Source organism: Octopus sinensis, linkage group LG9 (genome assembly GCF_006345805.1).
Source record: "Octopus sinensis linkage group LG9, ASM634580v1, whole genome shotgun sequence".
Taxonomy (NCBI): domain Eukaryota; kingdom Metazoa; phylum Mollusca; class Cephalopoda; order Octopoda; family Octopodidae; genus Octopus; species Octopus sinensis.
Window position 1 is genome coordinate 74,169,986 of NC_043005.1, and position 22,500 is coordinate 74,192,485.

At 35.5% G+C, this 22,500-nt stretch overlaps 2 protein-coding genes and 1 long non-coding RNA gene across 4 annotated transcripts in view; 2 read left to right on the top strand and 1 right to left on the bottom strand.

Moving 5' to 3' along the window:
• LOC115215365 (mucin-2) overlaps positions 1 to 22,500 on the bottom strand; it is a 510,799-nt gene that overhangs the window by 49,232 nt on the left and 439,067 nt on the right. The window lies entirely within an intron of this gene.
• Positions 1,692 to 8,502, top strand: LOC118764875. The gene is made up of 2 exons (XR_005000698.1): positions 1,692 to 1,890; positions 7,625 to 8,502. It is a non-coding gene; the product is annotated as an uncharacterized LOC118764875 (long non-coding RNA).
• Positions 9,113 to 22,500, top strand: part of LOC115215366 (myb-like protein I) — a 283,128-nt gene continuing 269,740 nt past the window's right edge. Inside the window, exons 1-2 of one of the 2 annotated variants that reach the window (XM_036506032.1) lie at positions 9,113 to 10,239; positions 10,279 to 11,180. In XM_036506032.1, coding sequence (XP_036361925.1) covers positions 9,635 to 10,239; positions 10,279 to 11,180 — 1,507 coding nt within the window. In that variant the 5' untranslated portion in view covers positions 9,113 to 9,634. Of the gene's footprint in view, positions 11,181 to 22,500 lie in introns of both variants that reach the window. The other variant, XM_029784515.2, reaches the window with a different exon arrangement.

Here is a 22,500-nt window from a genome sequence, read left to right on the forward strand (position 1 = left end):
GGCTGTATCGTGTTCTTAAGCAAGACCCTTTGTTTCACGTTGCTCTAGTTCACTCAGCGGCAGAAATGAGTTGTGACGTCATTGGTACCAAGCTGTATCGACCCCTTTGCCTTTTTCTTTGAACAACATCAGTGACAAGCAGAGGGGAGACAAGTATGTTGGGGAACTGCTAGTCTGGGTAAGGGTGTCTTACAGACAAACTTACCCGGACTTCTCCCTAGGAGGGGAACTTTCTAGGTGCAATCCCATGGTTAGTCATGACCGAAAGGGGTTTTTACTCTTTATGTTATATATATATTATATATATATATGTATGTATGTGAATATATATATATATATATTATATATGTATATATATATATATATATATATATATATATATATATGCGTCTACATAGAGTAGCATATATCATTTACACATGCATATTCATATACGCCCTGTAACTTCATTTATAAGTATTATATACGCATAAACAGAAGCACTGTCTGTCTGTCTGTCTGTCTGTCTCTCTCTCTCTCTCTCTCGCTGTCTCAGATACCGCTTGCGCAAACGCACACACACACACACATAAACACATACATGAACACAACCTAATTGCATACCGACTCTCAGACACACTTCGAACACACGCCGCCCACCCAACACAGACGCATGCTAATCCCTCAACATTCACGCATACACACACATACACACACACACGCGCGCGCGCGCGCACACACACACACATATGCACACACCCATGTAGATATATAATTGAATTAAATTTAATATATATATATATATTTTGAAATCAAATTTAGTTTGCGGCTAAATATAAGACTGAAGAGAAAATTGATGTTTATAAATTAAGTAGAGATCATAATGGGTATGTGATAGGCAAATTCAAGAGTGATTATCCGATAAACACACACAGAGAGACCCGCCAACGCGCGCGCGCTCATATAAAACGCACGCACACACACACACACACACACACACACACACACACACGCACACACACACACACACATGCCTGCACGTATGAACATACCAGAAACATGATTATCTGATCCTCTAATTCCATGTTTCAATTATGCATACATACACACAGATATATATATATATATATAGATATATATATATATAATATATATATATATATATATATATAATATATATATATATATATATATATATATAGTATATATGTATATTATATATATATATATATATATATATATATATATATATATATATATTAATATATATTATTTTATATATTATTTGTGTTGTGTATATATATATATATTATATATATTATGTGTATATATATGTATGTATCTGTACAAATACACATACATACAGATATATGTATACGTATATGTGTTTGTGTGTGCGTGTGAATGTGTTATGTATATATATATGTTTATATTTATTATATATAGGCGTGTATACAAAACACGCACTTAACTAAAACTGTGCTACCAAATTTTAGGTTCCTTTCTGTGTATTTATATTTATATGGTGTGTGTGTGTGTGTGTGTGTATGTGTGTGTGTATTCAAACATATATATATATATTTATATATCCACCTATCCACCCCCACAGACATATATATGCACACTCACGCTCAAATATACAAGCACACATCAACTAAGAACACACACAGTTCTTTCGTAGACTGACTGCTACGCCAAGACGCGTGTGGACTGGAGAGCCAATCAGCGTTGAGCAATTGCAACCGATCAAGGCGGGAGAATTGAAGGGCGAAAAACTAAATATAAATAGATGAACATTAAAATAAGTAGACAGAGGAAGCAATTAGGGCAAAACGCAAAGCGTCTAGGAGGTTTGCCTGCTGAATCTAGTATGGAAAATTGGACCCATGTTTTGCTAAAATCTTTGCATGGGTAAGTCTTTGCTATTGTTGTTATTTATTTTTCTGTTTTTTTTGTTTTTTTTGTCTTTTGCTGTCAAGGATTGGTCTGTTTTGCATTTAATGCTACAAAAAGAAAAGAAAAAGAAAAGTAACTAGAGTTTTTGCGCTTACCCCAACTTTTCTTAGCGATTATTGAAAGACAGGCAGTTTCTCGTTCAAAATATTTTACGGTACCACTAAAACAGGCGCAACTAAAATTACAAGATTACAAGTTTTATTTTTGGTATAATTTGTGGTGGTCATAGCGGCAGTGGTGGTGTTAGCACATGTAACAAAAATAAACAAAATGCCGGGTAGTATTTTGCTCCGTGTTTTACGTTCGGCGTTCGAATCCTACGGAGTCATCTTAGTCATTCTCATCCTTTCAGAGTTCGATAAATCAATGTATCACTTAGAAGTTGTGGTCAATGTAGTAGACTAGCCCCCTACCCTCAAAATTGCTCTTTTGTGCTTTTTCTTTTTTTCTTTTTTGAACTGCAAAACCATTTATAATGTTAATTTTTAGTATTTTATTTCAAAATCGCGTCAGGCCCTCTCTTTCCTCCACATAGTCTCTTTCTGGTTCATATAAAGAAACACACATACGCACACACACACACACACACGCGCACACACACATGAATATTTGTGTGTGTATACAAGTTTATGTGTGTGCGTGTTTTTGTGTGTACGTGTGTATGTGTGAGTATGTGTGTGTATTATAAAGCCTCACAATTGGTTATTTAATTTTTACAAGGAAAACTTTGAGAGTTACTTCAAAATTTCGGCTACATAGCCATCATCGCACGGTCCGATGAAGGCTTCATAACTGAAAAACTTCGAAATAACTGATGATCTTTCCCTTGTAAAAATAAAAATAAAAATTAAAATATTACTTTGCTGAAAAGGATTGAATAATCTTCCAATTAAATGTTAGATTTTTTTTTCTTTTTTGTATATAACCATACATAAAAACAAACCCAAACAGATGTGTGTATGTGCGTGTATATATATATATATATATATATATATATATATATATATATATATATATATATATATATATATAGTGTGTGTGTGTGTATGTGTGTGTGTGTGTGTGTGTATGTATGTATATATATGTATGTATATACACGCATACATATATGTATATACATACATACATATATACATACATACATACATATATGCATACATACATTCATACATACATACACACATATATGTCTGAGGTGTAGAAAAATAATCTAACGATAGAATAGCATTATATATACGATAAATGGAAAGAGAACTATAATAATATAATAATAAAATAATAATAATAATAATAATAATATGATAATGATAATAATAAAATAATGAAATGATAATAATAATAATAATAATACTAATAATAATAATAATAATAATGATGATAATAATAATAATAATAATAATAATAATAATAATAATAATTATTATTATTATTATTATTATTATTATTATTATTATTATTATTATTATTATTATTATTGTTGTTGTTGTTGACGACAGTGACGGATAAGGGAATATAATAGGGACGTGTTACAAAAAATTTACACAGAAATCGGATGGTATAAACTTAAAAGTGATGACATAGGCAGTATACAAATGTGCGACACAGTTCTCAGAGAAGGACCACCACTAATCAAAAAATCGCATATTTCCAGAATTGCCTTGAATGCCAAGAGACCTACCTTTTCCCAGCTGTGTTTTCTGGCTTTTTCATGTACACAGGGCTGTTCTTACCAGTCTTATTTACGGTTCAGTAAAGTCGCGAGAGGGTGGAATATTATACGCCATCCTTACGTTCTACTCCAAGGGGAACTTGAAGTAATTGATGGGGGCTTGGTCAAATAGGGAATTTTTCTGCTTTAGAAAACGCTGATCCTTTAGTATACAATCCTCTTATCCATTTCCCCCATGGCTGCCAGAGTGGAAAACTGTATGTCATTTCTAGTCAAAGGAAAGTAACGGGTCATTGCTCGCGATGGACACGGCCTATCACCAGAAATATCCCATATGTGACAACAGCTGGTCGAAATGACTTCTCAAAACAGCAATGCTTGGGTATGGAATGAATGCTTGCAGACTGATCATTTTTTTTTCTCTTTGTGAACATTTAATAACATTCCAAATGTCTGGTGCATCATTCTGGCCCTTCTTTGACCCAGGTCAAGCTCCGGAAGTAATGAAACAAGCTGCTGGAAAACGTGTTTTACAAACGATAACCAGATCTCAACTAGTTGTCCAGAATTATTTGCTGTAGAAAATTATAATTTTCAATATCTAAATCAACTTTTAATCCAGAATTTTTAGAGATCAAATGTATCACCATTAATTTATGTATTTCTTCAAATGTTTACAATTTTACCTGTATATATATATTTTTATCAGCGTGTGTGTGTGTCTGAGTGTGTGCGCGTGTGCGTGTATGTATGCATACATACACACACACACACACACACACAGAGAGAGGAGAGACAGAGAGAGAGGGGGAAAGACGCAATCGTAAGTGTAAAGTATGGATATGCATGAACATATATATATATATATATATATATATATATATGTATGTATGCATTGCACATATATATATACATATGTACATATGCATATAGATGTGTGTGTGTATGTGTGTATTTGTATGTATCTCTATATATTTATGTCCATATATATATATGTATATATGTATGCACACACACACAACATATATATATATATATGCACATAAATATTTAATATATGTATGCATTACACATACATACATATATACATTCATGCACGCATGCGTGCATACTCACACACTTGTATGTATATATTACAGTAAAAAAATGAGAAGGGGTGCTGAAGTAGGAAAAATATTTAAAAACTAAATAAATAAATAAATAGAAATAAAAAATATAAATAAAAAAAAGTAAACAAACAAACAAATAAATAAGTAATCTGAGGTAGTAGGATGCATAGAGTAGAAGGAAGAGTTACTGATGAAATGATTCCGTTGTTATAGTTACCAAACACATTTACAGTAGACGATTTCAATGCTTTAATATTCTAGCATCTGCAGCAATCCTTTAAGTTAGCAACTCGTAAGTTAAGCAGGGTCAGCAAAACCCTCAGAGATGTAGAGGGAGAAGCGAGAAAGGGAGAAGACAGAATGAGGGGTGGGGTGGGCGTGGTGGGAGGGTTGGAGGGAGGGAGTAGGGTTTCTGATGAAGAAACAGACGAGTGAGCAAAGTTTATGCTGTTTTCTATTATCTTACATGTCAGTTCATGTGCATATGTGCATACATATAGACATACATACATACATACATACATACATATAGACATACATACATGCATACACACACGCATACATACATGCATATATATAAATATATCAATATATATATATATCGATATATATATATATATATATACACACGTGCATACACACATTTACATACATATATATATATATATATATATATATATACATATATATGTGTGTGTGTGCGTGTGTATATATCTACATGTATGTGTGAGTGCCCGTATGACTATTGCGTCTGTCTCTCGTGTATATATATATATATATATATATATATAAGTATGCAATACATATATATGTGTGTGTAAATATATAATAAACATATGTATAGTATGTGTATATATTTGTATATGTATAAAATATATATGTATAATGTGTGTATGTGTGCGCATATATATATATATATATATATATATATATATATATATATTATATGCCTCACGTACATCCAGTTCTGTCAGTTCACTATTAGTTGTGTCTCACTATATACAACATCAATAAAGAACTTCTTCTTTTGACACACATAAAGTCCTATTTTTATGATATGAATTGGAAACCTACCCAAAAGGCTTTGACCCTTTCATAGTCCATGAAATGATCACATTTCAAATACAGGTATTTACAGAGATGATTGGAGGGTCGGTATAATAAGCCCTAATGTCAAACTTACTCTTCAATGTGTAGTATTGGGGTTTTGGCCTTATTTTGGAAGTTAATATTTTAAAGACCGAAAGTAATAGAGATGAAAACGAAAGAGAAAAAGAAATTGCGGGAGAGTGGTAAGAATATGACTGAAGTACAGAGGAGAGATTATTGTTTTCACTTTTGGGATTTGCAGCCAAATTAGAAAACAATAGTCGTTTTTAAAATAGTGAAAGCGAAAATTAACTGTTCTCTAACTTCAGCCTTTGTCATATATATATATATATATATATAATATATATATATATATATAAGGAATATGAGGGATTTAGTTCACTGATGATCTAAATCAATAGGTACGTTGCGTTAAGTGCTATAATAAATTGGTCATCCGTTGGGTTCCAAGACCACAGCTAAGGCTGGAGCCAGGGGTCTCTAGTAGGCTGCCCATCCAGTGGGTATATATTAAACGAAAAGGCAAACAGGCAATTTAGAATACTTGATTAGAGTAAAAGTGGATCAAAAAAGAAGTAGAAGTAAGTAATGTCTTTACGCTTATTAAATACTTTAAATGATCTGAGATGCTCGTCCTGCCATGGTTTTGTTTTCCTTTTCCTTTTCCTTTAATATATATATACATATAAGAGTGGACCCAAGGGGAGCGCCTGAGGGGCACGTGCCCCTCTCAAGAAAAGAAGTGCACCCATCTAAATAATGTTATTACGCCCTATTCTCCTAGAATTGTATTTCTTTCTGACCTTATGCCTTCCCTTCGAAATGTTCACGTGATCACGTGACCGACCAGGCTATCAGATGTTGGTACACATCGCTGGTCACAATGCGCTCGTGGTGCTTTTAGGTATTTTCGCTCAATAAACACTCACAACGCCCGGTCTGGTAATCGAAACCGCGATTCTACGACCGCGAGTCCGCTGCCTTAACCATTGGGCCATTGCACCTCCTATATATATATATATATATTGTCCCTTTCTGACTTCTCCCTTTTTCGCTTGTCCCTCTATGACTGCTGGCATGCTGGAGAAGCACTAAAAAGGGATTTTGTGAGTCAAATCGACCCCAGTACTTATTTTTAATTGTTTTTAAAGCCTGACGTTTATTCTCTTGAGCTCTTTTACCGGAACGTAAACAAACCATCACTGGTTATCAAACGGTGAGGGGGAACATCTACAAACACAAAGATACACACACATTATTATACTATCATATATATGCGATGAGCTTCTTTCAGTTTCCATTTCCCCGAAATATACAAACTATACATGTGTATTGTGTGTATGTATGTATGTATGTATGTATGTATGTATGTATGTATGTATGCATGTATGCATGTATGTATGTATGTATGCATGTATGTATGTATGTGTGTATGCATATATGTATCTATATATGATATATATATATATATATATATATAATATATATATATATATAGAGAGAGAGAGAGAGAGAGAGAGAGAGAGAGAGAGAAAGGAAAAGAGCACTGTATATCTTTAATCTATGTGTATGTAAATGTATGTATATGTATGCATTTGAGTGTATGTATTTACACACATACATGATTATACATTTGTGTATTATGTGCGTGTATGTGTGTGAGTGATAGAATGAATTCATAATATATGATTGTACAAATGTAATTGATATTATTTAAAAAAAAAATCAAATAAATGAATATAAAAATAATAATAATAAATAAATAATTAACATTCACCTGTATTTCGATTTCGTTTTCAAGGTTACCGGTATTGCGGTCGATACCGTCCCACACACAGATGCTCACATTAGCTACAGATGACAACAACGCCCACCCATGGGGCAGCGTTTGGCACTGGTTGTGATGGTAGTGTCATCTCCTACAGCTTGATGTTAAACAAATATAAAGAGAACTATTGCAAACCATAAAAGAGCAACAGAATAACCGCCGGAGTATCGACAGGAGCATCTGCATTATTATTATTATCATCATTATTATTATTATCATCATCATAATTATTATTAGTGTTATTATTATTATTATTATTATTGTCATCATCATCATCATTTGCAACAGCTGTACGACTATATAAAGTTATCTGCAAGAACAACAGCCAACACAATCAACATAGCAACATTTATACACATTTAATGGTGTCTTTGTAAACAACCAAACAACAACAACAAGCATCAATTATCAACGACAACAACTAAGTCAGATTGGTAAAAAAAACAACAGCAACAACAGTTAACCTAACGGAGTGAGGCGCTAGCAACCACCACCATCACCACCATCACCACCACCACAACCACCACCACCATCAGCCACAACAACAACAACAACTACTACTACTACTACTACTACTACTACTACTACTACTACTACTACTACTATGTCCATGAAGTTTTCTTGATCAGTGTACATCTTTCGTATTTTCTATCTATCTATCTATTTATCTGTCTGTATGTTTGTCTTTCTGACTAACTGTCTGATTGTCACTGCCTCCTCTTTCTCTTCTTCTCTCTGTATCCCACAACCTCTCTCTGTGTTTCTATCATCCGCTCTATCAATATAATTTACATCCACCTGTTTCATACGTCCGAATCCTTTATTATTATTATTATTATTATTATTATTATTATTATTATTATTATTATTATTATTATTATTATTATACAAGACACTAGCACTTCCTTTCTTAATCAACGTTTTACCTGCTGTCTACCTCAACATCCCCCTCCACCACCACCAGCAACAGCAACAACAAAGCAACAGCAACTACAACAACAACGCCATATTTGAAATCTTTCCTATCCTCTTTCTCTGATTCACTCTTTCCTCCATTTTCAATTATCCATCAATTAAAAAGCTCTCATCTCCATCGACACCTATTTAACCATCTACCCTATCTACCCTCTACCTATTTACCTACCTACGTATCTACCTACCTAATTTGATTAGCCCACCCTCAATTTTAGTCATTCAGTGAACAATACTATTTCTTATCTATCTATCTATCTATCTATCTATCTATCTATCTATCTATCTATCTATCTATCTATCTATCTATCTATCTATCTATCCAATTATCTATCTATCTAATTATCTATCTATCTATCTATCTATCTATCTATCTATCTATCTATCTATCTATCTATCTATCTATCTATCTATCGAATTATCTATCTATCTATCTATCTATCTATCTATCTATCTATCTATCTATCTATCTATCTATTTATCTATCTATCTATCTATCTATCTATCTATCTATCTATCTATCTATCTATCTATCTATCTATCTATCTATCTATCTATCTATCTATCTATCTATCTATCCACCCATCCTCTTACGATTTACCTAACTTCAGAAAAAAACTACTTACCTTTCATCCTCCCTATCGACCTACCTACTTAACTTTCTATTTTCCTAGCTGACTATCTATCACATCCCCCAACTCCGTCTGCCTAACCGTAGCGAAACACTCTTCCCTGCCATTCATCCACCCGATATCCATCCACGGCCCCCACCACACGCGCACACCCCTACGCACGCGCTCAAACTACATCAAAACCTCCACTCCACTTACCCTGCTCCACCCAAGGTTTTCTTTATCTTTAGTTCCATTCCAAGCATCATTTCGCCCGCGTGGTGTTGTTAATAACACCGTTCATGTATATATATCTATGTATGATTCTTCGCTCACACTCCTCCGTTTCAAAGTGTAAGTAGTGCCTTTTTTGTCGGGGCCTCTTTACAAACCGGCAGTGATGCTAAACCTCTCAACTGCCCTACTCGCCGTTGCTTATCTTATTGTTATCATCGGTGCTAGTGCCCTGTCGACCAGCTTTATTCAACATTACGAACACCTCAACATCAACAACAGCAACAATAATAACCACAGCGATCAACATCATCACCAGCATCACAACAACACTTCTAAACACAACCACGGTAACCACAAAAACATTAAGAGCAACGTTAGGAATAAAGCTAATAATATTACTACTACCACTAATACTAATATTAATAATACTAATAATAATAATAGTAATTCTACTTATAATATTTTTGGCATTTCTATTGATATCACCCATAACGGCAAGAAACCTCACAACCGTAGTCATAATCAAAGTCACAACCGCAGTGACAACAAGAACCTCGACCACAACAATAATCGCAGCAATAATCACAACAACAGCAACCATAACAACAACCATAACAACAACCATAGCAACAACCATAGCAACAACAACAAAAACAGTAAAAAACGTAATAAAAACAAAAATAGCCACAATAGTAGACGCCCTTCTGACAGGAATTTTAGAAATCGTAAACAAACTGTAACATTGTTAAAACATAAGCGGCAACAGCGGCAACAGCACCTGCAGCAGCAACAGCAGCAGCAGCAACAGCAGCAGCCGCGGCGGCGGCAGTTGAGGCAACAGCAGCAGCAGCATCAGCAGCAAAAGCAGCAGCAACATCAAAAACAACAGCAACATTACCAAGTACTTTTCAATCAGAAACTGGCCTTGAGGGCTCCTGAAATACACTATGAGGGCACAGTGGAATTGGTGACGTCAGAAAGACGGCGTGAGTTAGAGGATTACTTCCCCGTGGTTAGCAACAACAAAAACGTTAGGAAACGAAGGAACAGTGGAATGAAGGCCAACAGCCGCAACGAGCTGATGGAGACGGAAAAATACTTACTGGGGGATTCCAGTGTGCATATAAGGGTATTTGAAGAGCTTGTACGCAGATTATTGAAGATCTATAAAAGAAGAGGTTTCAGCTCTGAAGTACGGGAAGACGAATACCCGAACACGGTTCTGGGGGATTTCGAACGTTTGAAACAACAAACATCGCAAAATCAACATCAACATCATCAACAACAACAACAACAACAACACAAACAAAAACAAAAACAAAGACAGCAGCATCAAAAGCAACAACAAAAACACCAACAAAAACAGCAACATCAGCGTCAAAAACAAAAACAGCATCTGCAACGCCAAAAGCAAAAACAACAGAGGCAGTTGCACCAAGGTAGCGGCAAGAAGGGGAAAGCTGTACCATCGTTGCCATCATCACCGTTACAACCATTGATTGAAACAACTACAAAACCACATGTGGACACGCTGGTGCAATTTATGCATCAATTAAGTAAACAACCAGAAACATCAGAGGAAGTACTCCTGAGACAATACTTTGAACGGCTAGCAAACCAGCCGGGAACTTCTCCTGAGCAAATCCAACATGGGTCAGGGTTTGATAGACAATATGACCCAGATAATCAATCGACGCCTCCATCATACGGTAAGTAACGAAAAAAAAAAAAAGGATAATATATACATTCTATGTATAAACATGCTTTTATATATAACTTATATATAACTTATGATTTTTCTTTCTTTAGTTCGTAGTAAGTTTATGTGTGCGTCAACAAATGATTCTGAATTTTTACTCCAATAACCAAAGATGTTGGGTCCCCCTTCTTTCTCTGAAACGTTTCTCAATGCTCTCCCATCCCTCTTCTTCTCTCTCCCATCTTCGACTATCAACGTGGTTTTCCCTCGTCTCTCTTCGACGACCCTCGTCTCTCTTCGACGACTCTCGTCTCTTTTTCGTCGTTGCTTCAATAAAAGACGTCAAGACGTGTAATCTGTGGAATACGTGTATGTTTATTGGCTTGGGTTAGCGTATGTGTTACAAAACAGTGTGTGTTGCGCCCCGTACATACGTCTGAGTACGTGCGTCTGTGTGTGAATGTGTATGAATGTGTGTGTGTGTGTGCTTTGTGAGTTTGTTAAATGTTTATATCACGTATCTTATTGGATTAAATGCGTTCGGTATATATATATATATATATATATATATATAAAAAACACAGCAAAAAAAGAAAACAAACAAACAAACAAAAAAACCCAAGTCAACTTGGCACACATTCTTTTTCATCGTTTCAGCATATTCTTGCCTCCTCTGCACATTGCATATCACCACAACACACTTTGTCAGTTCTTTTCTTTGTTGGTTTCCTTTCTTCCTTACTTCCTTTCTGTCTTCCTCTCTGCTTCTCTGCCTCCCTCCCTCCCTCCCTCCCAAACGTCCTGCTTCTCTCGAAGAAGTAATTCTGTCTGCGGGTCTATCGGGACGAATGTTTGTGCCGATTGTATGAGAATGTGCGTGTACGTGTGTATTTCTGCTTTCACGTGCACGTGTTTGAGTGTGTGTGTGTCTGAGTGTACATACATACATACATACACACATATGTGAGTGCATGTGTATATATATATATATATATATATATATATATATATACACATGCACTCACATATGTGTGTATGTATGTATGTATGTACACTCACTCATATATATATATATATATATATATAATATATATATATATACATATATATATATATATATATATATATATCTATATATATATACATATATATATACTATATATATATATATATATATATATATATATATATATAATATATATATATATATATATATACATATATATACATATATATATGTATATATACATATGAGTATGTATATATATGCATACTCACACACACCATATATATATGTATATATGTATATGTATGTATATATTTATATTAAAATATCTGTAATATCTGTAATCGGATATTCAAATATATGTGTGTGTGTGTATGTGTGTGTTTGTGTGTATGTGTATGTGTGTGTGTCTGTGTGTGTAAAGTAAGATTGAGAGAGAGAGAGAAGGGTATTTAAATGGTTTTCTGTCTTGATATATTAACTATTGAACTGCGGCCATGCTGTGGCATCGGCTTCATGGATTTCACATCATTCTCATCGACTTGAATTTTCATTTCAAATTACTAATTCATACTTCAACATAAAGCGACACTCTAATGTTTTATACCGAGAAACACACACACACGCACACACACACACACACACACACACACACACACACACACACACACACACGCAATTGTACGATGTAGAGATTCCATCTGCCAAATTCCATTGACAAGTCATTCATTGGTCGGCTGAGAATAAAAGTTGGAGAGACTTGTCCAAGGTGCCACGCAGTGACTTCCCAACCCGGAACCACGTGGCTACGAAATTAGACTCTAAGCCAGAATGCTACGCCTGCGCCTATATGTGTGTTTGCGTGTAGTTATATTTGTGTGTCTATGTGTGAGCGCGTCTATATGTGCGTTTATGTGTGTCTATGTCTACGACCTTGTATGTGTGTGTGTGTGTGTGTGTGTGTGTGTGTCTAACACTGTGTGTATTTGTGTGTGTCTATGACTGTGTGCGTATGCATGTGTAGGCTTTTATTTGCGTCATGAATGTGTGAGTGTACGTGTGTTTGTAGTGAGTATACGAGTTTAAGTACGTGAGCGTGTATCCATTACCATTCTTACATAATTCTCATAAGCATAAAGCCAAACAAAATACTAAGCGTATAAACACATAAACGTGTATATTCTGAGAGCAACAGTAATATATGTGATGGCGTGTCAGCATGTGATAATGTGTCACCTCTTAATTCACAACTTTTTTTCTCCGTCATTCTTGCGTAGTTGTCATAATCCATTCAACACCCACCATCTAACCCTTAGGTTTCTTTATTGCAAGCATTCAGATCAAGTCTTGATGTCTTGACACGCTATTCCCTACTGCAGTAACCCACGATTGTGCTTTCTTCGTACTTTCCCTTATAGTAGTTTCAGACGGAGGCTGTGTACATGGTCATGAGTACAACAGGTCTTCCTCTTTTGTTAAAGTTGTAAGATAGTAATTTACATTTAGAACGTTATTGTAAAATATATATACACTGACCCAGACAAGAGACGAACTCAAAATCTCGCTTGGGAATTCTTCGTCTGGTGTTCGCTCGTTTAGAATATCATTCTGCTTTCTAAATATAAATTTACAGTTCTTTTACTATTAAACTCTTCCACTTAACTTACTCACTTTACGTAATGTACACACATCCTCACATGCATACCCACATATGCACATGTATATAAGTATGTATGAATGCATATAATGATTGAAAGGATGTTGTTATGATTCAAACATCGTCTTTGCATTGTTATATATCACACTTAGATACAAACACAGGAATTAGATGTAAGTCACGTTGCACCTAAGTATGCACAGACCTATCAAACAATACCACAGAGTTAAACAAGCATTAAGAGTTAAACAAGCATTACTTAATAACGGATACTCAAACTCCGTTGTGAGCCATTCTGTAAAAAAAATACATAGAAAAATATGTAAAAAAATACAACAGATTTCTTGCTACCACAAACACAGATAAAAACACACAAACCACAAAGCATATTACATAAAACCAAATATACCTTTTTTGCGTTTATATATTTGTTTTGCAAGATTTTTGATGTGAAATCGTGTGTTGAAACAGATATTGTTGTATTTAGGAATGGTCATTTTGCCAGTTTAGCCAATAAAAACACACGCATTATATATTTGGTGTTACTTTGCTTCAGCGTTATTTATTTTTTACATTAATCTTAATCTTATTTACAGAATGGATGAATTATACAATTAAAAATTCACAAAATGCAATATATTATGTAACACCCTAATAAAATATATGATAAAAAAATCAGTAGACTTAAAACTCTCAACACAAAATAACACATATGCAAACTACAGGTCGTATTTCAGACAATAGAGAACTTTCATAGTAAACATGAAATGTTTTAGACCTCGGGAATGAAACTGTTATATCGAAGACATTATTATGACTTGTTCTCGTCGTTTGAACATGCATTTACAGCAAGCATTCATTATAATTCATTACAATACAGAATATGTAAAACATTTATTAATAACACCTACATCTTATATAGAATTCTACATACGTACACGCAGAGGAAAGACCTTTATCAATTTTGGAAACTTTATTAATAGCAAAATACCAACCCAAAATCAACACATCCATATAGCACGAGTGAAAGAGACTGTGGCAATTAACAAAAATTAGCCGGTAAATAACGATATTTCCGACAGTAACGATTTTCAGCGGTTACAATAGCATTATTATGATGCTGTTCCGTTGCTGTCTACTACAAAACTTCGTCACAGTGCGTCACTATAATTGTTTCATTCCATTCTGAAACTGTAGATGAGAAATTGTGAAAAGCTAATGTCCATAGGGAGGTTATTGTTACAAAGTAAACGTACCTAAGTTCTTAATAGGAAATATAGAATATCGTTAATTATAAAAATTAAACTCGGACTTAGTTGTGTTTTCTATGGATTATGCTTCAAAGAAAAGCTATTATATACATACATGCATACACACATGCATGCATATGTACATATGCATATATACATATATATTTGTGTGTGTATGTATATATATGTATGTATGTATATATATATATATATATATATATATATATATATATATATATATATATATATATATATATATATATATATCTGTAAATGTAATAAGTGACAATTATTGGGTAGCCATGATAAAACTCCGAGTTTCGGATGCCGAGGTGGAAATCCACGCCGCCATCTCTTCAGTTATCTGGCCATCGGGAAAATGCTATGAAAAATGACCCATAGCATTTTTCCGATGGCCGGATAACTGAAGAAATGGTGGCGTGGATCGTGGATTTCCACCTCGGCATCCGAAACTCGGAGTTTTATCATGGCTACTGAATAATTGTCGCATATTACATTTACAGATAAATTCCTCTATTTACATAATATCGAGGTCTCTTTCTTTCTTTTGTTGTCTTACCCGTTTTTATCAATATATATAAATATATGTATGTATATATATATATATATATATGTACATGTGCGTGTGTGAATCTGTGACTATAAATATCCCCCCCCCACACACACATACAAACAAAGCTGTTTCTGAGTAACCGTCTGTCATTCACGTAATCGATATGTCTGTTTGATGGTCTTTTCTATCCATCTTCACGTTTACAAAGATATTTTCCTCTATTTTATAGCTACTACCTCACTAACAATCTGCTTCTGTTTCGTAATTATCTCTCTGCCTCTCTGCTTGTGATGTTCTAATCTTTATCTTTGTCACCTTTATTTCCTTGGGTTGTATTTTCAAGCATCTTTTCACTCAAGCTACCTCTTCAAACAACCGTTAATACAAACTAATTATTCTCTGTATAAATATTTTCCAGTAGAAATATCCAATAGCCAATGTATTCATGTTAACTATTTTGTCGTTTCCTTAAATTGTCTTTGACTGACTTTCAACTTAAAATTTATACTAGATACCGGAAGAGCAACACGTCGTGATCTCGACTTGAGTTCTATGTTTTATATATACTTATTGTAATGTCTTAGAATTGCTTTGTAAAAGCAAACGACGAAAATGAATTATAATTTTGTGTGCGATACAAGAATTTGATTCCCAAAGCTTAAAACATTTCATGTTTACTATAAAAGTTGTATATCACCTGAAGTACGACCTATAGGCGACATAAATTCCTTTCAATCATGCCATCAATACTTATAGAAAATGTCGGTCACTCACTTATCAGATATCGATCCCTCACTTTACCTTGTTTAAATTCAACGGCAATCTTCATGACATAAGGCTTAAACAAGCTGGGTTGAGAGGCACCATTGAACAATAACAAACCCACCGCCACTACCACCAACAATAACAACATCGATAGCAACTGCAGCAGTAGTAGCCACAAAAATAATAATAAGAAAACACGTGATATGCAATCGTTCGACTAGCAAGTCATAGCAACCAAATCTTCCTTCAATTACCCACCCGTTAGGTCAGCGCTGAATTAAACGTTAAGCAAAATTAGGCGCTTCGAGAGAAGTGGTAGGGGCACTACAGAAATAATAAATGGCTTACGGCTCTCTCTCTCTCTCTCTCTCACACACACACACTCACACACACAAAATCAATTTAAGCTTGCTAAAAGAATTCCGGGATACCTTATATCTACTAAGTATAGAAGCAGATGAGTTACGAAAGATTAATTTTGAGGATCTGATTAAAGATTTTTCATATATAAATAAAATGGAAATATATAAAACAAACCATTATTTTCCATGTTACTGTTTTAGTTTCATTTTGAAAAATAACAATGTATTTAATGGTTTATTTTTGTTTATATTTTGATATATATATATCGGATGGTTTGGAGGCGCGTGGCTTAGTGGTTAGGGTGTCAGGATCATGATCGTAAGATTGTGGTTTCGATTCGTGGACCGGGCAACGCGTTGTGTTCTTGAGCAAAACACTTCATTTCATGTTGCTCCAGTCCACTCAGCTGGCAAAAATGAGTAACGCTGCGATGGACTGGCGTCCCGTCCAGCTGGGGTACACATACGCCATTGAAACCGGGAAACCGGGCCCATGAGCCTAGCTAGGCTTTAAAAGGGTACATTTATTTTATTATATTGGATGGTGGTACATGGAGCCTCTATGGTTCTTAATCCAGCTTTGCGTTAGGTAATTAATAATCGGAATATATGTTTGATGCGCTTGTTGTTTGTGAATCTTTATACCTTGTAGTCTGTTCTAAGTTTTCCTTCATTCATGTTGGATAGAACTTGTTGAAGGTTTCTTGGTTTACATTGCTTTAGTTGTTTGTAGTATAACTTACGTTGATATTGCATGATTGTCCTTCATTGGGATTCTAATTACGGCTAAGGTATCACTTAGCGAATGGTTTCTAGTTTAGGGAGGTTTTAATGTATATAAACAAATACATTGGGCAATGTTTGTTTCTGTTGTCATGTACGACTGTTGCATTATTTTATGTTAGCTATGATCAGTCAGGGCGTCCTTGGAAAGAAACAATAACAAACTGTAGCACCAACAACAGCGCACCTAAGGTCTACGAGGCTCCAGCGGGGGCGGGGTGAACCCAGCTGTACTCTTTCATCACAACTTTCTCTCACTCTTTCTTCCTACTTCTGCCACAAATCAGAGGAGCCATAGTGTAACCCACTATGGTGTGGTAAAACTTTCAGACCCTAGTCTACATTGCGAATCCTCTGTACCCCAGGATGGTTCAGCTTTCCACCCGTTAAAAGCCACCGTTTACGGAATGCGGATAACAACGTAGCTTTCGCGACCGTACAACCGCCAGTCTATCGCGTGTGGTGGGTGGACCCTCAAGTTGCCACATGTATTCTTAGTAGCTTAGAGTAGGCTCGAATTAGAGATTATTCTTTGTGGCTAATAGAGTGAATCCTGATTGGAAGAAGAGGAAGAAGAGGACAACAACAGCAACGATAAAATCAAGCACACATACGCGCGCGCGCATGCACACAGAAAACAAGTGATCTAAAATAGTTTGTAAAATGCGATTATGACTGAATGAATTCCAAGCAGTCTTGAAATAAGAATAACGAGGTGTGGTACCAGATGGTGCCAGGCGTCTGCGTTATAAAGTACCTTGTTCGATAGCTCAACAATATATAATTTTTATGCAAACTCAACTATTTTCTCCATTCTATACCATGTCCGGCTCTGTTCGCATTTCGTTTACATTTATGTAAATTCAAGCCCCACCCACAGATGCTTACGTCATCTCCAACTCGCTTTATTTACATAGTATCAATTACATCGAATAGACCATAAGGTAGAAAAATTTCAGAATGAAATGAAATGTCTATGGTTCTTACAACCCATGACTGAAGTGGAGTTATTTTTTGGTATTACTGTTATTGTTGATTAGCATAAATAAACCCTGATTGACCAAACCTATGGTCAAAAATACTCCAGCCAGCCGTGGTCATGTGTCGTTTATTTATTTACTTATTTATTTACTTATTTATTTGTGGAATATTTATTCTCTCACATGTACTTTATTTAAGTCAGATGAGTGGGGTCTGAGGGACATTTTGCTGCTAGTTCTAGGTGGTCAAACGACTTATAATATAGAGGTTATCGTTTTATACTTCATGACGTTCAGGAATCCAAGTGAAAATATTTTGTATGGAAAGTTTTAAAATACTTGTACACCGCACGTGGAGCATTTAAACCAAAATGGGGTGGAACTATAGAAAACTACTACAACTGCTTCGTTCTATTAATCATATTTGTGTGAAACAAAACTCTGAATAACTCTGAATTACATTGAATTAATTTGGACTGGTATAGCTTATCTAAAGCCATAAATTAAGATTTTTAAAGTCAGCAGCGCAGCTAGATAATCCGGGTGATTCTACCCGTACGCTGTGGCTCCCTGTTTGACAACAGTTGGCGCAGAGTCTTTTTGGTTGGTTTAGGATTAAGTGAATTAAATTATAAACGTAAAATTCTCCCATTACACAAGGTTCTTTTAAAGGATTGATCGGGGCTTCGGTTTTACAGTGTTAAACAGCTGGCAAATAAACTTACCATTAGACATGACATTAGTATTTCGCAAATGATATTGCTAAAAGACTGGGCACGCATTCCTACTATTTCACTAGACTTAGTTGCGATCAATTGAATGTGAAGTCACACCCCAGTTTCGTACTTTGCTAAGTTCTCAATCGGGAATCGAAACTGAGTCACAAAACCATCATACGATGCGCTCTTCTTGTACTCTACGATATTTTTCCTCTTTGCTTGCATTTAATGCCTGTGTAGTACAGGTACATTTAATACCTGTGTATCCACCTATAAACATCTTGGTAGTGAAATGTGCTTCGCATGTCGACTATTGCGGAAATTAAAAGTTTAGTAAGGCAATAGTTTTGCGATAAAAGTCGCGACAGAAATAGGTCTATCAGCGCTATAAGAAAAACTCGAAAGGTGGAGGTGGGCGTCTTAGAATAGAAGCAGATTCCTGGGAAGCCAATTCTGTGACATAGTTTCGACTCCAGTTGAAGCAATTTCTTATCACTCAAATTACCAATGCTCATGGGAATGGCTTATACGTCACAATATCCCATATTCGCATTATTACTTTCGTGTCTAGTTAACAAGACACTCCTTACACACCGCGATGGGAAGAGTTGTAGAAAATATCTTAAGTACGGCATTACAGAAAAAGCTTGCCTATTCAGGATGACTGCATCAGCAAACCCGGCTAGGTCAATTCAGTTCAAAAGAAAGCTCAGAGAATCATTGCAGGTTGTCGCCGTTTTTGCTTCGCTGACGTTCAGTCAACTTATTTGAGGAATGAACACTACATGATCTATTTTAGCCCCATTTAATAATTCTAATATATTTTTGCATAATTATCAATGTTGCCCGGATCAGGCAAGCCTGAGACCAAATGAATTCTAGCCGTAACCGTTCTAACTTTTATCAGGCATAGTGTAGACATTCCCTCACTGTTCCGTAAAGACGCAGTGCGACCTCTTTATCGAAGTAATTTTCTGTCCTTAGACAGACGACAGGCCACTTGTACACCGTCACTTAATCATCCTAGACTACACGCAATCATAATACCATCGAAAGTTCATGTTTAAGTTCCATCACCAGTTGTAGCTAATTGAGGAATTACTTATCTTGTAGTAAAATCTAAACGATTAAAATATTTGGTCAGAGTCTAAATTCCTGCACACATACACTAAAGTATCTATTGGCTCGCTATAAACTATTCTAATATATAATACAACTTTTGTCTTCTGTTTGATAAAAACACTATAAGTTGTTGCAGTTATTTGCTAGCTTTCTTAAACTTCTTCCTAAAGAGCTTCCAATTTCCGGTTACTCCACACATCACCAATGTAACACATTCCATTGCTTCGTACCGTATTTGTTTTCAGAACAGAACGTTTTTAACATTTAGCTTTACTTTGGTTTAATTTATTTTGTTTTCATTCGTTCAGTTTTACTTCATTTAATTAATTTAGCTTTGTGTTGCCACTTCTATTATATCATGTGCAGTGCCTTTCATCGTTAGCTATTCAACAGTCATTGATATCTATCACCATTACAAAAAATATATATATTTATCGCCATGATAGATCGGTAGCCACTACACACATTTTTTTCTCTCCTTGTTTCTCTCCTTGTTTTATTCTGTGTCCCTTTCTGTAGAAGAGCGTAGACTCGAAACATAAAAGACTTTTTCAATTCCTGAGCATTATACTAATACATCTGTTTGTTTTGTACACCACCTGTCTTGTCTTTTTTTTTTTCGTGAACTCTCCATATATGTATTTATCTCTCCTCCACTTTAATCAATGCTCCGTTGCTTTAAAGTATCTTATAATAACCTTTCATTTCTTCTCTTGCAACACTGTTTGGTTCACCTTTCGTCGGATCAGCAGCTTACATTAGAATGTACAATTGTTATTTGTTATGAAGGTGCGTGGCTTGGTGGTCAGGGTATTCGCCGCATGATCGTAAGGTCATGAGTTCGTTTCCCAGCAGCGCGTTGTGTCCTTAACCAAGATACGTTTTTCAACGTTGCCTTAGTCCATTCAGCTGACAAAAGGGAGTAGCACCTGTATTTCAAAGGGCCAACCTTGTCATTCTGTGTTACTCTGAATCTTCCTGAGAACCAGGTGAAGGGCACACGTATCTATAAAGTGCTCATTCACTTGCGCGTTAATTTCATGAGCAGGCTGTTGATCGGTCAACTGAAATCTTCGTCGTCGTAACTGACGGAGTACCGGTTAGTTATTTGTTCAGCGGGCATTTGTGCAAATTAATGTATAGTTATATGTGGAAAAGTGTGTATATGAATAAATTGAAAACAAACCAGTTATGTGTGCGAGCAGTATTACGCATTGCTTATAAATATTCATGAATATAGACTGTATTAATATATTTTCCGTCTACCAAATCCACTCACAGGTCTTTGGTAGGCCCGAGGCTATAATAGAAGACACTTGCCCAAGGTGCCACGCAGTGGGACTCAACCCGGAACCATATGGTTGGTAAGCAAGCTACTTATCACACCAGGCACAAGGCCCGAAAATTTTTCTACTCCAGGCACAAGGCCCGAAAATCCGAGGGGGGGGGGTCAGTCGATTAGATCGACTTCAGTACGCAACTGCTACTTAATATATCGACCCCGAAAGGATGAAAGGCAAAGTCGACCTCGGCGGAATTTGGACTCAGAACGTAGCTGCAGACGAAATACCGCTAAGCATTTAGCCCGGTGTGCTAACGTTTCTGCCAGCTCGCCGCCTTTTGACAGTATGAATATAAGTACAGACATGCACACATGAACGTTTACATATTCATTCACGCAAGCACGTGTATTTTGAGTAGATATTCAGTGTTACTATTTGTGTATATTAATATTGGCGCGGTTGTCTAAGTCACGCCCACAATTCAACGTGCATGCATGTGTAAAATACCCGTTTGTGCATGCTCATTTAGGCGTGAAAAAGTATGCACAGAAGATGCTGAAATATGAGAATATTTATTTCTTATTCATATGTTTGTGTAGGTATGTAAACATGTGCACGTCTGCTTGACTAAATGCACACAACCATTGTATTATAACTGAGTCGAGAATTAAAAAAAATGAATACTCTTTCACTCTTTTACTTGTTTCAGTCATTTGACTGCGGTCATGCTGGAGCACCGTCTTTAGTCGAGTAATTCGACCCCCAGGACATATTCTTTGAAAGCCTCGTACTTATTCTATCGGTCTCTTTTGCCGAACCGCTATGTTAC